We start from the raw sequence: 16,907 nt of genomic DNA, 5'->3' as shown, positions 1-16,907 counted from the left end.
TTAAGCCAATGGAAGGTGCTAGACAGGTTTGTAATGCATGAATGTCTGAGCACAAAGCTTATTGGCACAGAATCTCCGGTCTGTGAATTTGCTTTTGACCTCATTGAGGTCTCCCATTTTCAAATGTCACTGCGGGAGCATCATATCAGCTTTCTGGCAAATGATCATAGTTTGCACATTTTGTACATTCATGTTGATCAGTTGATCAATCTGCTGAATAAAGGAATGATAGGGAGAGTATTACCAGCTGGTTAACGGGAGCGAGTGACTCATAGTGAAGTGAAACAGCTCAATAAGAGGGTAATGAGTTACAATCATTCTCTCTCTTTCTCGCTCTCTCTTTCTCTCTCTACCTCCCACTGTTTAGTGGCAGTTGGCATTCTTCCTGTTTAAGGGACCGAGAAGAAGAGAGCACTTTCTGAAGGAATTCACTAACCCGCTACCTTTTTCTGGCCTCTTTTACTGTCATATGGATTTCAAATGTCTCCGAAGTGAAAGTGACAGTGTCAGTTATGTTAATGTGCAGATAGTCAGTATTTGGATAATGAGAGTTGGTCTGTTACAGACTACGGGGAGAAAATAGAGAGAAAATAGGGCTTTGGGGTTTCGTCGTGACCTTTGACATTCTGGTAGAGACACAAATACAAACATGCATGGTGGCACTCTCTCTCGTGACCTTTTTCCTCCCTCATACACCCATGAACACATTAAGGTGAGTACACACACACACACACGAACGAAAACACACGCACGCACACACACACACACACACACACACACTTTTTTACTGCATCTCTTACCTCCTCCCACTGGTGTATGTATCTGATGAGTCGGGAAAGTCTCAGTAGCCTCAGAAGAGACAGAATCTTAGTAAACCTCACGATCCTCAGCGCCCTCGCCGTCTTGTACACTTCTGAGTCAAACCCCTTTTCCACTATTAGAAATATATAATCCACTGGGATGGACGAGAGGAAGTCGACCACAAACCAGCTCTTCAGGTAGTTCATCTTTATGACCTTGGGGTCCAGGATGATCTCGGAGCTCTCCTCGTTGACGATCCCCGTGCGGAAGTTCATGACCAGATCCACGAGGAAGATGGTGTCTGATGCTACGTTGAATATTAGCCAGGTGGTGGTGGTCTGCTCCGAGAAGAAGGTTATTCCTACAGGAATGATGATCAGGTTCCCCATCATCATGACCAGCATTACCAAGTCCCAGTAGAACCTAGAACAGACAGAGAAAGGATTAACAAATCATATTAGAACAAACAGGACACATACTGTACTGTACCAGTAGAACCTAGAACAAACAGGACACATACTGTACTGTACCAGTAGAACCTAGAACAAACAGGAAACATACTGTACCAGTAGAACCTAGAACAAACAGGAAACATACTGTACCAGTAGAACCTAGAACAAACAGGAAACATACTGTACCAGTAGAACCTAGTACAAACAGGAAACATACTGTACCAGTAGAACCTAGAACAAACAGGAAACATACTGTACCAGTAGAACCTAGAACAAACAGGACACATACTGTACTGTACCAGTAGAACCTAGAACAAACAGGAAACATACTGTACTGTACCAGTAGAACCTAGAACAAACAGGAAACATACTGTACCAGTAGAACCTAGAACAAACAGGACACATACTGTACTGTACCAGTAGAACCTAGAACAAACAGGACACATACTGTACCAGTAGAACCTAGAACAAACAGGAAACATACTGTACTGTACCAGTAGAACCTAGAACAAACAGGAAACATACTGTACTGTACCAGTAGAACCTAGAACAAACAGGACACATACTGTACTGTACCAGTAGAACCTAGAACAAACAGGAAACATACTGTACCAGTAGAACCTAGAACAAACAGGACACATACTGTACTGTACCAGTAGAACCTAGAACAAACAGGACACATACTGTACCAGTAGAACCTAGAACAAACAGGACACATACTGTACTGTACCAGTAGAACCTAGAACAAACAGGAAACATACTGTACTGTACCAGTGGAACCTAGAACAAACAGGACACATACTGTACTGTACCAGTAGAACCTAGAACAAACAGGAAACATACTGTACCAGTAGAACCTAGAACAAACAGGACACATACTGTACTGTACCAGTAGAACCTAGAACAAACAGGACACATACTGTACTGTACCAGTAGAACCTAGAACAAACAGGACACATACTGTACCAGTGGAACCTAGAACAAACAGGACACATAATGTACTGTACCAGTAGAACCTAGAACAAACAGGACACATACTGTACCAGTAGAACCTAGAACAAACAGGACACATAATGTACTGTACCAGTAGAACCTAGAACAAACAGGACACATACTGTACCAGTAGAACCTAGAACAAACAGGACACATACTGTACCAGTAGAACCTAGAACAAACAGGACACATAATTTACTGTACCAGTAGAACCTAGAACAAACAGGACACATACTGTAGTGTACCAGTAGAACCTAGAACAAACAGGAAACATTTTTTTAAAATGGAATCAAACGAGGCATTGCTAGCGCCATGTACCTAGCACTTTAATATCAACTGAGCCACACAGAGACATACAGTACATGGCTGGATGCATGGTTGGATACATGGTTGGATACATGGCTGGATGCATGGTTGGATGCATGGCTGGATACATGGCTGGATGCATGGCTGGATGCATGGCTGGATGCATGGTTGGATGCATGGTTGGATGCATGGTTGGATGCATGGCTGGATGCATGGCTGGATGCATGGCTGGATGCATGGTTGGATGCATGGTTGGATACATGGCTGGATGCATGGCTAGATGCATGGCTGGATACATGGCTGGATGCATGGTTGGATGCATGGCTGGATGCATGGCTGGATAAATGACTGGATAAATGGCTGGATGCATGGCTGGATGCATGGCTGGATGCATGGTTGGATGCATGGCTGGATGCATGGTTGGATGCATGGCTGGATGCATGGCTGGATGCATGGCTGGATGCATGGTTGGATGCATGGCTGGATGCATGGCTGGATGCATGGCTGGATACATGGCTGGATGCATAGCTGGATGCATGGCTAGATGCATGGCTGGATGCATGGCTGGATGCATGGCTGGATGCATGGTTGGATGCATGGCTGGATACATGGCTAGATGCATGGCTGGATACATGGCTGGATGCATGGTTGGATGCATGGTTGGATGCATGGCTGGATGCATGGCTGGATGCATGGCTAGATGCATGGCTGTACTGTATACACAATAGTGAAATCTGCGTGGGTGTGAATACACTATGCCTGTATGCCTTAACCCAGACATCATCCATAAACAGAGGCTGGATAGAGGACAATCTGACTCTACTAACATTACAGCACAGGGGGTTGGTGGCACCTTAATTGGGGATGATGGGCTCGTGGTAATGGCTGGAGCAGAATAAGTGGAATGGTATCAAATACTCTGTGAGGTCTCTGTGATGTCTCTCTGACGTCTCTGTGAGGTCTCTGTGAGGTCTCTGTGAGGTCTCTGTGAGGTCTATGGGACATTTCTCTGTGGAATATCACTTCAAAACTGGCGATACGAAAAGCACAACAGGCATAACTGAATCTGCAAGCCCACACATGGAGTCTTCTACGTTGAGACTCTGTTTTATCTCTCTGGGGGCTGGGTGGGTATGGAAAACGTTTTGAAACAGAGTGAAGCATGGAAGGTACTCTCCAAACTTTGTCCAATAAGAAATGTTTCATTTTTGTTTTCTTTGCTAAAACGTTTTGCTTACCCGGTGCCCTACTGACCACTGATCCCTACTGAACAATGTGCCCTACTTAACACTGCACCCTACTGAACACTGATCCCTACTGAACACTGTGCCCTACTTAACACTGCACCCTACTGAACACTGTTCCCTACTGAACACTGCACCCTACTGAACACTGCACCCTACTTAACACTGCACCCTACTGAACCCTGATCCCTACTGAACACTGTGCCCTACTTAACACTGCACCCTACTGAACACTGTTCCCTACTGAACACTGCACCCTACTGAACACTGCACCCTACTGAACACTGCACCCTACTGAACACTGTTCCCTACTGAACACTGCACCCTACTGAACACTGCACCCTACTTAACACTGCACCCTACTGAACACTGATCCCTACTGAACACTGCGCCCTACTTAACACTGTGCCCTACTGAACACTGATCCCTACTGAACACTGCACCCTACTTAACACTGCACCCTACTTAACACTGTGCCCTACTTAACACTGCACCCTACTGAACACTGTTCCCTACTGAACACTGCACCCTACTGAACACTGCACCCTACTTAACACTGCACCCTACTTAACACTGTGCCCTACTTAACACTGCACCCTACTGAACACTGTTCCCTACTGAACACTGCACCCTACTGAACACTGTTCCCTACTGAACACTGCACCCTACTGAACACTGCACCCTACTTAACACTGCACCCTACTGAACACTGATCCCTACTAAACACTGATCCCTACTGAACACTGCGCCCTACTTAACACTGTGCCCTACTGAACACTGATCCCTACTGAACACTGCACCCTACTTAACACTGCACCCTACTGAACACTGCACCCTACTGAACACTGTTCCCTAATGAACACTGTTCCCTACAGAAAACTGTGCCCTACAGTAAACTGTGCCCTACTGAACACTGTTTCCTACTGAACACTGTGCCCAACAGAAAACTGTGCCCTACTGAACACTGTTCCCTACTGAATACTGTGCCCTACTGAATGCAAACCTCCTCCATATTCTAGTCTGTGTTGATGTGTCTGTCTGTCTTCCGATCAGAGAAGCCACAAATGATCTATGATGGGGTGCCCAGCCGGCTGGGCCGAGGGAGTCTGATCGTCAAACATTCACAAAATGTCCTGCTGGGCTAGGCCTAATGATAAGGCCGTTCCATCTCATCCATGGCACTAAAATAGATGCTTTCCAGAATCCTATCTCGTGCTTATAACTGTCCGGTGACGCCCGTCGATGTCGATGCTCGGCTGGACTGGGGCTACGTCCCAAATGGCACCCTATTCCCTATGTCATACACTACTTCCAACCAGAGTCCTATGAGCCCTGGTTGAAAGTAGTCCACTATATAAGGAACAGGGTTTGATTTGGAGGTGCACTCTGCGGGCTGTAATGGATCTGCTTAAATAAAGCAAGCAGCAGACAGTGGTTGAGTCCTTGCTTTATAAATATCTGAAGATCATGTGTCAGGTAATTGTCTGCACTTCAGCTAAACGGTCATTTCGCTGGGTTAATAATAGACAGATTGCGATATTTATAAAACCAGACAAGGCATCTCTGATTTCTTATATGACTGGCAGTCAGGGTGGAATATTCTCACGTTGAGCTTGTTTGAAGCACCATGTCACAAATGTATAGAATTAGTCTGTCTGGGGGATTTCTAAATGTAAATTAAGACAGGCCAAATCACTGGGCAAATGTGAATGGTAAAAACCCTTGTGAGTTAAAAACAAGCACAAAATATGACATTTTGAGTGCCAGAAGTATTAAACGTGTTACATTACCAGTAAATATCGCCAATTAATCTCATTTATTTTGTCTCTGAGAGAGGTCATCTAGTCAGATTATAATTTCATCTAAGGCAACTCTCTAACCATCACATTTACTTATACATTTGAGTCATTTAGCAGACGCTCTTGTCCAGTAGTGAGTGCAAACATTTTCATCATTTTTTGTTTGTACTTGTCTGATCTTCCATCCCCAGAGAGCAGAACAGAAGAGCATTCAGCTAGGAAAAAGGCTGTGGAATGTTCAGATAGAAATATGTTAGGTAAAACAAACATGCCTCTCTCTGACATGTAGAATAAGGACTCATGCCAGCCCTATTCAATACATTTCTACCTGCAACATTTGCCTACTACACAATATTTGCCTACTACTGAACATGACACGGACCTCAACAGAGAGATCACATGGTAAAGAATTAGAATCCAGAATTACTACCTGTAGTCCATGACAAGGTCATTGTTTATGTACTCAACTGATAAACAAACAAATGGGGGCCATTTTAAATTTGACAACAATTTTCTCCCATTAGCCAGTGTGTTCCGCTGTTGCACCAAACAGAATGTAGATCTTGTAGTTATTCCAGAATGGTGTTGTTCTACATTCAATCCAATGACTAAGCAGCAACTGATGGAATTGTTCTGTGATGTACTGTAGCTACTGTATGTGTAAAAACACAGAGACCAGCACTGCTAATTGGGAAGCACCAGAGGGCATGAATTTGGTCAAGAGTAAGACACTGGCTGTGTCTGAAAAGGCACCCTGTTCACTATATAGCACACTGGTTTTGAACAGGGTCCATAGGGCTTTGCTCAAAGGTAGTGCACTATATAGGAAATAGGTGGGGTGCCATTTCGGACTGATCCATGGACTTGGGGAAATGGGAGACACTCTTTTGTTTACATCTTCCTTCGTTAGGCTACGTTAGGACACCTGTCCGATGTGGGTAAAAATAGAAGCTAGACCCAACCACATAAATAATAAATAACGAACCAAACAATTACACACCTCTAAAAATAGAATGTTTGCTTTAGTGTTGTTGTTGGAATCTGAAGATGTCCGAGTTTGATAACACAATTCTGCTGTGACATTATACGATTTAACGTTTTATTTTTATCAAAATATTGTGATTACAACCTATTTCAAATGACCTTCACTCAAGGTACAACAGTGCTGTTGGTGAGACTGTTGAGACTTATTGTAGTCAAGGATGACATTACTGCTACAAAGTAATAATCTCCTTCATTCGATCAATGCAACAAAAGATATTTGATTATCTTTTGTTAAAAAACGTAAATTAGAGTGAGAGCAGTGGCATTTTCATCAGGGTCAAATTATACAAGAAGGCCAAGCAGCAATGTCATGCTATCTGGACATGGTGCTATCTGGACATGGTGCTATCTGGACATGGTGCTATCTGGACATGGTGCTATCTGGACATGGTGCAATCTGGACATGGTGCTATCTGGACATGGTCATGCTATCTGGACATGGTGCTATCTGGACATGGTGCTATCTGGACATGGTGCTATCTGGACATGGTGTTATCTGGACATGGTGCTATCTGGACATGGTGCAATCTGGACATGGTGCAATCTGGACATGGTGCAATCTGGACATGGTCATGCTATCTGGACATGGTCATGCTATCTGGACATGGTGCTATCTGGACATGGTGTTATCTGGACATGGTGCTATCTGGACATGGTGCAATCTGGACATGGTGCAATCTGGACATGGTGCAATCTGGACATGGTCATGCTATCTGGACATGGTCATGCTATCTGGACATGGTCATGCTATCTGGACATGGTGCTATCTGGACATGGTCATGCTATCAGGACATGGTGCTATCTGGACATGGTCATGCTATCTGGACATGGTCATGCTATCTGGACATGGTGCTATCTGGACATGGTGCTATCTGGACATAGTCATGCTATCTGGACATGGTGCTATCTGGACATGGTGCTATCTGGACATGGTGCAATCTGGACATGGTGCTATCTGGACATGGTGCTATCTGGACATGGTGCAATCTGGACATGGTGCTATCTGGACATGGTCATGCTATCTGGACATGGTGCTATCTGGACATGGTGCTATCTGGACATGGTGCAATCTGGACATGGTGCAATCTGGACATGGTGCAATCTGGACATGGTCATGCTATCTGGACATGGTCATGCTATCTGGACATGGTGCTATCTGGACATGGTGTTATCTGGACATGGTGCTATCTGGACATGGTGCAATCTGGACATGGTGCAATCTGGACATGGTGCAATCTGGACATGGTCATGCTATCTGGACATGGTCATGCTATCTGGACATGGTCATGCTATCTGGACATGGTGCTATCTGGACATGGTCATGCTATCAGGACATGGTGCTATCTGGACATGGTCATGCTATCTGGACATGGTCATGCTATCTGGACATGGTGCTATCTGGACATAGTCATGCTATCTGGACATGGTCATGCTATCTGGACATGGTCATGCTATCTGGACATGGTGCAATCTGGACATGGTGCTATCTGGACATGGTGCTATCTGGACATGGTCATGCTATCTGGACATGGTGCTATCTGGACATGGTCATGCTATCTGGACATGGTGCTATCTGGACATGGTGCTATCTGGACATGGTGCAATCTGGACATGGTGCTATCTGGACATGGTCATGCTATCTGGACATGGTCATGCTATCTGGACATGGTGCTATCTGGACATGGTCATGCTATCTGGACATGGTGCTATCTGGACATGGTGCTATCTGGACATGGTGCTATCTGGACATGGTGCTATCTGGACATAGTCATGCTATCTGGACATGGTCATGCTATCTGGACATGGTCATGCTATCTGGACATGGTCATGCTATCTGGACATGTTGCTATCTGGACATGTTGCTATCTGGACATGTTGCTATCTGGACATGGTCATGCTATCTGGACATGGTGCTATCTGGACATGGTCATGCTATCTGGACATGGACATTCTATCTGGACATGGTGTTATCTGGACATGGTGTTATCTGGACATGGTGTTATCTGGACATGGTGCTATCTGGACATGGTGCTATCTGGACATGGTGCTATCTGGACATGGTGCTACATGGACAAGGTGCTGTCTGGACATAGTCATGCTATCTGGACATGGTCATGCTATCTGGACATGGTCATGCTATCTGGACATGGTCATGCTATCTGGACATGGTCATGCTATCTGGACATGTTGCTATCTGGACATGTTGCTATCTGGACATGTTGCTATCTGGACATGTTGCTATCTGGACATCTTGCTATCTGGACATGGTCATGCTATCTGGACATGGTGCTATCTGGACATGGTCATGCTATCTGGACATGGACATTCTATCTGGACATGGTGTTATCTGGACATGGTGCTATCTGGACATGGTGCTACATGGACAAGGTGCTGTCTGGACATGGTGCTATCTGGACATGGTGCTATCTGGACATGGTGCTATCTGGACATGGTGCTATATGGACAAGGTGCTGTCTGGACATGGTGCTATCTGGACATGGTCATGCTATCTGGACATGGTGCTATCTGGACATGGTGCTATCTGGACATGGTGCTATCTGGACATGGTCATGCTAACTTGACTTGGTCATGCTAACTGGACATGGACATGCTATCTGGACATGGTTCTATCTGGACATGGTTATATATGGACATGGTCATGCTAACTGGACATGGTGCTATCTGGACATGGTGCTATCTGGACATGGCCTTGCTATCTGGACATGGTCATGCTATCTGGACATGGTCATGCTATCTGGACATGGTTCTATCTGGACATGGTTATATATGGACATGGTCATGCTATCTGGACATGGTGCTATCTGGATATGGTGCTATCTGGACATGGTCATGCTATCTGGACATGGTCATGCTATCTGGACATGGTCATGCTATCTGGACATGGTCATGCTATCTGGACATGGTGCTATCTGGACATGGTCATGCTATCTGGACATGATCATGCTATCTGGACATGGTCATGCTATCTGGACATGGTGCTATCTGGACATGGTCATGCTATCTGGACATGGTGCTATCTGGACATGGTCATGCTATCTGGACATGGTGCTATCTGGACATGGTCATGCTATCTGGACATGGTGCTATCTGGACATGGTGCTATCTGGACATAGTCATGCTATCTGGACATGGTCATGCTATCTGGACATGGTCATGCTATCTGGACATGGTCATGCTATCTGGACATGGTCATGCTATCTGGACATGTTGCTATCTGGACATGTTGCTATCTGGACATGTTGCTATCTGGACATTGTCATGCTATCTGGACATGGTCATGCTATCTGGACATGGTCACGCTAAAAGAAAGAAAGAAGATAGAAGCTTTTCTCTAAAAGAACTAACGTTGGTCTACAACAGGCCAAGCATGAGACCCTTTCTGAAATCTATAAATAATTGATATTACTAACCAGCCATTAATCTTTAATCAGCCTCAGTATTAAGAATGTTTGGAGATTGAGTTCCAGATGCATTTTGAAGCTATACAAAGCAGTCCTGAACGGTGTTGTCTTTTATTCATGGGTGGACTGTTGTTGCTTTCATTTTCATTATAATGTCACATTGTTGTTGTGGTCATAAAACATATTTGGAACCATTTTTAGACTGTTGTGGTGGCCTTTTTTCATTATAAAGTCGCAAAATAAACTGGGTCTTATGTCCCCAAAAAAACGGTACAACAGAAAGTCTGCAACAACAAAAACAAGGTACTCCTTTTGTGTTGTGAACCATAAAAAGCTATTGGAAACCCAACTACAGTAGGACAGGTAACCTAGTGCTTAGAGCGTTGGGACAAATAACCAAAAGGTTGAATCCCCGAGCCGACAAGGTGAAAAAATCTGTCCATGTGCCCTTGAGCAAGGCGCTTAACCCTAATTGCTCCTGTAAGTCGCTCTGGATAAGACTGTCAGCTAAATGACTAACATGTACTAGAGAGGGGCTCCATCCGATTACATGTCTAAATGATGCAGCAGCCAGACAGTACATCAGTCTAATTCTGGGAACACAGCAGAGAAATTGAATAACAACAAAGACAAAGTCCCTGAAATGATCTGATGAAAAAAAAAGAAGGGATTTAACTTTGAAGCGGATACAGACAGGAGGATTTGAGCCAAACAACAAGAGCACCCTTGCCATCCTGCCATCCAGGACCTATATAATATGCGGTGTCAGAGGAAAGCCCAAAAGATTGTCTGAGATTCCAGTCACCCAGGTCATAGACTGTTTTCTCTGCTACCGCACTGCAAGCGGTACCGTAGCGCCAAGTCTAGGACCAAAAGGCTCCTTAACAGCTTCTTCCCCCAAGCCATAAGACTGCTGAACAATTAATCAACTGACAACCAGACTATTTACAATGACGACCCCCCCCCCCCCATTTGTCTTGTACACTGCTGCTACTCTCTATTTATTCTCTATGCATAGTCACTTCACCCCTACCTACATGTACAAATAACCTCTAACCTGTTCCCCAGCACACTGACTCGCTACCAGTACCCCCTGTATATAGCCTCGTTGTTGTTTTTATATTGTGTTACTTTTTATACTTTTTTACTTTAGTCTATTTAGTAAAGATTTTCTTCTTCTTGAACTGCACTGTTGGTTAAGGGCTTGTAAGTTAGCATTTCACAGTAAGGTCTACACTTGTTGTATTCGGCTCATGTGACAAATAAAGTTGGATTTGATTTAATTTGATATCCAACACATCCGGTGTACATGACAGTAAAACATATTTTGCTTTTGTTTAAATAGAATAGCAGCTTAGTCAAGTATAGAATAGCAGTGTAGCCAGGTATAGAATAGAAGTGTAGCCAGCTATATAATAGAAGTGTAGCCAGGTATAGAATAGAAGTGTAGCCAGGTATAGAATAGACGTGTAGCCAGGTATAGAATAGAAGTGTAGCCAGGTATAGAATAGACGTGTAGCCAGGTATAGAATAGAAGTGTAGCCAGGTATAGAATAGTTGTGTAGCCAGTATATAATAGAAGTGTAGCCAGGTATAGAATAGAAGTGTAGCCAGGTATAGAATAGAAGTGTAGCCAGGTATAGAATAGAAGTGTAGCCAGGTATAGAATAGAAGTGTAGCCAGGTATAGAATAGAAGTGTAGCCAGGTATAGAATAGCAGTGTAGCCAGGTATAGAATAGAAGTGTAGCCAGGTATAGAATCGAAGTGTAGCCAGGTATAGAATAGACGTGTAGCCAGGTATAGAATAGACGTGTAGCCAGGTATATAATAGAAGTGTAGCCAGGTATAGAATAGACGTGTAGCCAGGTATAGAATAGAAGTGTAGCCAGGTATAGAATAGAAGTGTAGCCAGGTATAGAATAGACGTGTAGCCAGGTATAGAATAGAAGTGTAGCCAGGTATAGAATAGAAGTGTAGCCAGGTATAGAATAGATGTGTAGCCAGGTATAGAATAGAAGTGTAGCCAGGTATAGAATAGAAGTGTAGCCAGGTATATAATAGAAGTGTAGCCAGGTATAGAATAGACGTGTAGCCAGGTATAGAATAGAAGTGTAGCCAGGTATAGAATAGAAGTGTAGCCAGGTATAGAATAGAAGTGTAGCCAGGTATAGAATAGAAGTGTAGCCAGGTATAGAATAGACGTGTAGCCAGGTATAGAATAGAAGTGTAGCCAGGTATAGAATAGCAGTGTAGCCAGGTATAGAATAGCAGTGTAGCCAGGTATAGAATAGAAGTGTAGCCAGGTATAGAATAGAAGTGTAGCCAGGTATAGAATATCCATACAATTCTGAATTGGAGCCAGGAATACAAAGTAGGCTTACAGCATTGGTGTAGAATAGCCACTCAATTATATAAGCCAGGGCCAAGAAGGAAGAGCTCTGCTCTGGCATTGTTTATGGCCTTCTCTCTTTACATTGACAAGATAACACATCACTGTGATGTAGAGCCCAGTGGAAGGTGTTATGAATGAGCAAGGCTATAGAGCAAACTGCTGAACCCCTGTCATGTGACAAGGGAGGTGACCATTTGAGGACATTGTAAAAGGGAGTCAAGGTTTCCATTCAATCATCTTGGTATAAAACAAGGCATTTGCATTCTCTTTAGTCAAGTGCGAGCAAAGATTCTAATAAATTGTAGCCAATACATTGAAGCTAGTCAAAAATTGAAGTCGTTTTATAACTTTACAGGCTTGAATCTTTCAAATGATCTCTATTAATGAGACAGTTATCTAATTATTATTCGTTAATAAGCAGTCATGTATATCACCTGATTGGTGCAAATATGCCCTGTGTGTCTGCTATTCCAGAACAGGTTGACCATGTTACATAATTGTTGTGGGGCCCTGCTGTAGCCTAAAGTAAGCTCATTGACTGACATGTAGTAGTTATAATCCTAGCTAACCTTCTTTCTACAATCTAATGACACACCGTTCTGGAATACGACCGACCACTGTGACCCCGCCCTATTTGCAACGCAAGGAATGTGTTTATCCTACCTTTCAAACGACAATAACATGTGAGTTTTTATTTTGATGACAGCCAATATTTATATGAGACGATAAGGGGTATCCTAAAGCTGTGGACAGTGTTTAAAAAATAAATAAATAATAATCACAAAATATCTCATAATCAGGGTTGAAAGTAGCCTAAGCTGGTTTGGGTCCGGTATGGAGTATACCAGCAAAATAAATAGTTGGGATACGCCATACCCGTTAAACATGCGCCTATCACAATAATTAAAACATAGATTCCAAGAAATGTGTAGGCTATTATACTATTTATCATTACCGCATGTCAGTCGCATGAAAAATATGTGAATAGACTTGAAAACTTGCGGAATGTTAATTTTGTCTCGGGAACAGAATTGGAGAAATATGATTAATTTCTTTCAGCATCTTGAGAGAATGCGGATACGCGCTTAGGTATCATATTATTATATCATTACTTTCAGCAACATAAAAACGGGCTATATTTAGTTTTCACCCACATAAACTATACATCCAAGACGAACTGAAATACTACCAGAAACATGTTGGATCATTTTCATAAGTTTTTGTTTCCTTAAAACTGGTCAAACTGATGTCATTTGGAAATGTTGCACGGAAAAACTCCCTGCTCCTTAAACGTCCTCACTCCGTGAGAGAAGCAGAAATGAATCTATCAATTTATGTATGACATTATTCTGGTGAGCAAGGCGTAATTTTGTATTCTAGACAAGCATCAAGTAATGACAGAAGAGAAGCTGCATGTACCTAATTATAGACAACTTGACTAACAAATACCCTTCCAAATGTCGGTAATTATAAGCAGAAACATATCTAGGCCTAAATTAGGCTTAAAAGCTATTTGACAAGTCTGTAATATTAGATCCATAGAGATATGACTAAATTAATAGGGATTATATATGTAATTATATGATTAGGCCCATAAAATAAATATATTTTTAAAAGGCTCGTACTGGGAAGAAATTTCATCTCCTTCACCCCTGCTCATAAACAGCATAATGTGTGTAGTAGTAAGATAGCAGACGCTATCTCGTCTCCAGTGTAGAGTAGCATGTCAGCACCATGGACAGCGACGAGTTAGATTTAACCGAGTCACCATAAAATTCCAACACACTACTAGATTATTAGATTAGTATTAGGTTATTATTAATACTGTAGATTATTTGAGAAGGCGATGGGCTATGTCAGGTCCACACAGTGCAGAGTTGCATTTCATCAACATGGACAGCGACGAGTTAAACTCGGCCGATTCAACGTGAAGTCCCAGCTCGCTACTGACTGGAACAAAGGGGAGTCACCTCACCATCCATCCAACTCTAGCAGGGGACACGGATGGAAGGGAAGGCACAGCCAACTATGCCGTGTTTGATTTGTGAATTTAAAACGTAGCCTATTGGATATGGGAACACTCGCATCTGACATTATTGCAATGCATTTACATACACGTCAATGTTCAGGAAGTGTAGATGAGTGTAGATATATATATCTTGAAATGACACTGCAATGTTTAAACAACACACAATACAAAGCTGGGCTGTTACTGAACAAACGAGGCAGATTATGAAAGCTTCCATTTGGCCACTGGGTATCATTTTACCTTGTCAGGCGATGTGAAGATTCATTAATTCTCTCAAACAACATTCGACTGACTTACATTTCCCAAAATAAGAATGATATATTTATTTGCAGCATTCAATCAGGCTCATTCTGTTATTCATGTCAATGCGCAGTGTTAGGTCGGTTCTATGCAGTCAGAAAAAATGTCTGAGACAGTCAGTCAGTGTACGCGTGATGATCCATGCACGGCAATAGTTGCAAAGAAATAATACAAATATTTATGACGTAATGTCTACACAAGCCCATTAACCACTTATCTCAAACTTTATCCAATTTAAGTCCTTAAACAAATAAACCAATCAGCTTTATCATACGAGGGATCGTTGTAATGGGTTTATAGCTCCCTAAAAACAAATAGGCAAATTCCATCATGTTTATTTCTGCGCAGTTCTCCTTAGATTTATGTTTGATGGACGTGTATCCCACGTCAGAGCATTTTGCATTCTATTTTCTGTACATTATTCACGGTTTTACAGGCGGGCTCCGTTTAACTGTTCAAATGCCGGGTGTTTGAATTCATGCCTTCCCTTGTTATTCACTTGTTAATTTTGATGCGGATAACCAATGTTTAATTATCTCTCTCTCCATCTCTCTCTCTCTCTCTCTCTCTCTCGCTCTCTCTCTCTCGCTCTCTCTCTATTCTCTGTGGTCGTTTCTCGATAAAATTTTACCGCATATGTATTTTTCTATCCAGAGGCCATCCTCAATGATCCTCCTCGTTTCATCATTGCAGGCAGAGCTACAACGATATGTTTTCATCCTTGATGTTCCTACTTTACTGTCATGTTAAACACAGGTAACGTCGCTTAGGCTATTATAGAACCGCATATGCCACAAGCAAGACTGCCTTATTGGTGTATTGTTGTGTGAACAATCAGCATTTGTGTATTTAACTCGTGACATTCACCATCCTTTTTCCAAGGACATTTCGTGGATTCATTTTTTTCTGTCTTCCACATTGGAATAATGCAAACATTGCAATGGAAAATATGAATATGATCACAATTCGATAGGTAAAACAATCAATGCCTCTATAATTGCCTCAATACAGAAACAAGATTAGCCTCTGCTTTGGGCGGTGCGTAACGCGCACTGATGACAGAGTGGATGTGCTGTCTTGCGGACCTGGCTCTGTGGGTGACGGCATGGGTAAAAAGCTGAGAAGATGACTTTCCACTCCTTACCTAAAATCGCTATAGGGATGAATGATCCAGTATCCAGCCGTCTGCACCCTTTCTTGCTCTTTCTCAACGGCTTTCTGACTGCCGAACATTCGCAGGGAGAACTTATTGACGCCGGGCTGCATCATCGCTCCAAATTGTCGCTGCATAAAGCCATGTCGATTTCCGGACCCGTCTATATCGTCGAACCCGACCAAGGCTTCCTCCCGGTCCCCCTTGAAGCCCACCGAGTTTCCATGGTCCCCTCCTTTCATGTTCTGGCTCCCCATATTATTCTTCTGTATCGAGTCTTGCCTTTGAAATACATTATTCCCATCTGCTTTCTCCCCTTCTTTGTTGCTGGAGAACGAATTTGATTTATCTTCCATGATTTTCACTAAAACGTACTGTCTCCAGGCTCGGGGCACACAGGCTACGCGCAAAACTCAAGAGGACCCGCTGTAAAGCGCTCCCGTGTTTCATTTGATGTCCTTCAACTGCTCGGCTCCGCTGCCTCCTTTGCAAATGCTGCAAACTGAGACCGACTTCTGGTGAACCTGACAGATCAGGTTTCCTGTGTTACCGCCATCTACCGACCGGACTGTATTTATTGTTCAAGCCCCTATCACGCTCGCGCAGCACTGCGGTTTAAGAGGCACACTGCCGGCTGCGGCTCGTGCACTTCATTTCCATAATGTGATTGATGATAGAGCTCTCTTTCCTCATCAGTTTAGTGAATAATATGACCATTCAGCACACGATGATATGAAGACAAAATGAGCCCCTCACTTAAATGACATATAATATATGAATATTTAATACTAGTTTTATCAACTCAATGCAGAATGCCTTGACAATTATTGTCTCAAAATGCATTTTGCTTTTCCACAGACTGACATCTATGTGTAAGCATTTACCCTGGTATTATTACCCAGTGATTTATGCATTCAAATCAAATGCCTTCATAATATTCACAGCACATCAGAGAGCATGCATGCTGTGAT

The 16,907-nt window shown here is 43.0% G+C and overlaps 1 protein-coding gene across 1 annotated transcript in view; it reads right to left on the bottom strand.

Moving 5' to 3' along the window:
- The window catches only part of hcn1 (hyperpolarization activated cyclic nucleotide-gated potassium channel 1), a 172,211-nt gene extending 155,784 nt beyond the window's left edge, over positions 1-16,427 (bottom strand). The window contains exons 1-2 of the mRNA XM_014138939.3: positions 15,928-16,427; positions 801-1,224 (exon numbers count right to left, since the gene is read on the bottom strand). Coding sequence (XP_013994414.2) covers positions 801-1,224; positions 15,928-16,292 — 789 coding nt within the window. The 5' untranslated portion in view covers positions 16,293-16,427. The remainder of the gene's footprint in view (positions 1-800; positions 1,225-15,927) is intronic.
- Positions 16,428-16,907: the final 480 nt, after the last annotated feature.

This window comes from Salmo salar, chromosome 13 (genome assembly GCF_965601325.2).
Source record: "Salmo salar chromosome 13, fSalSal1, whole genome shotgun sequence".
NCBI lineage: Eukaryota > Metazoa > Chordata > Actinopteri > Salmoniformes > Salmonidae > Salmo > Salmo salar.
The sequence above is the reverse complement of the archived record's forward strand: the minus strand, read 5'-3'. Positions and strand labels throughout refer to the sequence as shown.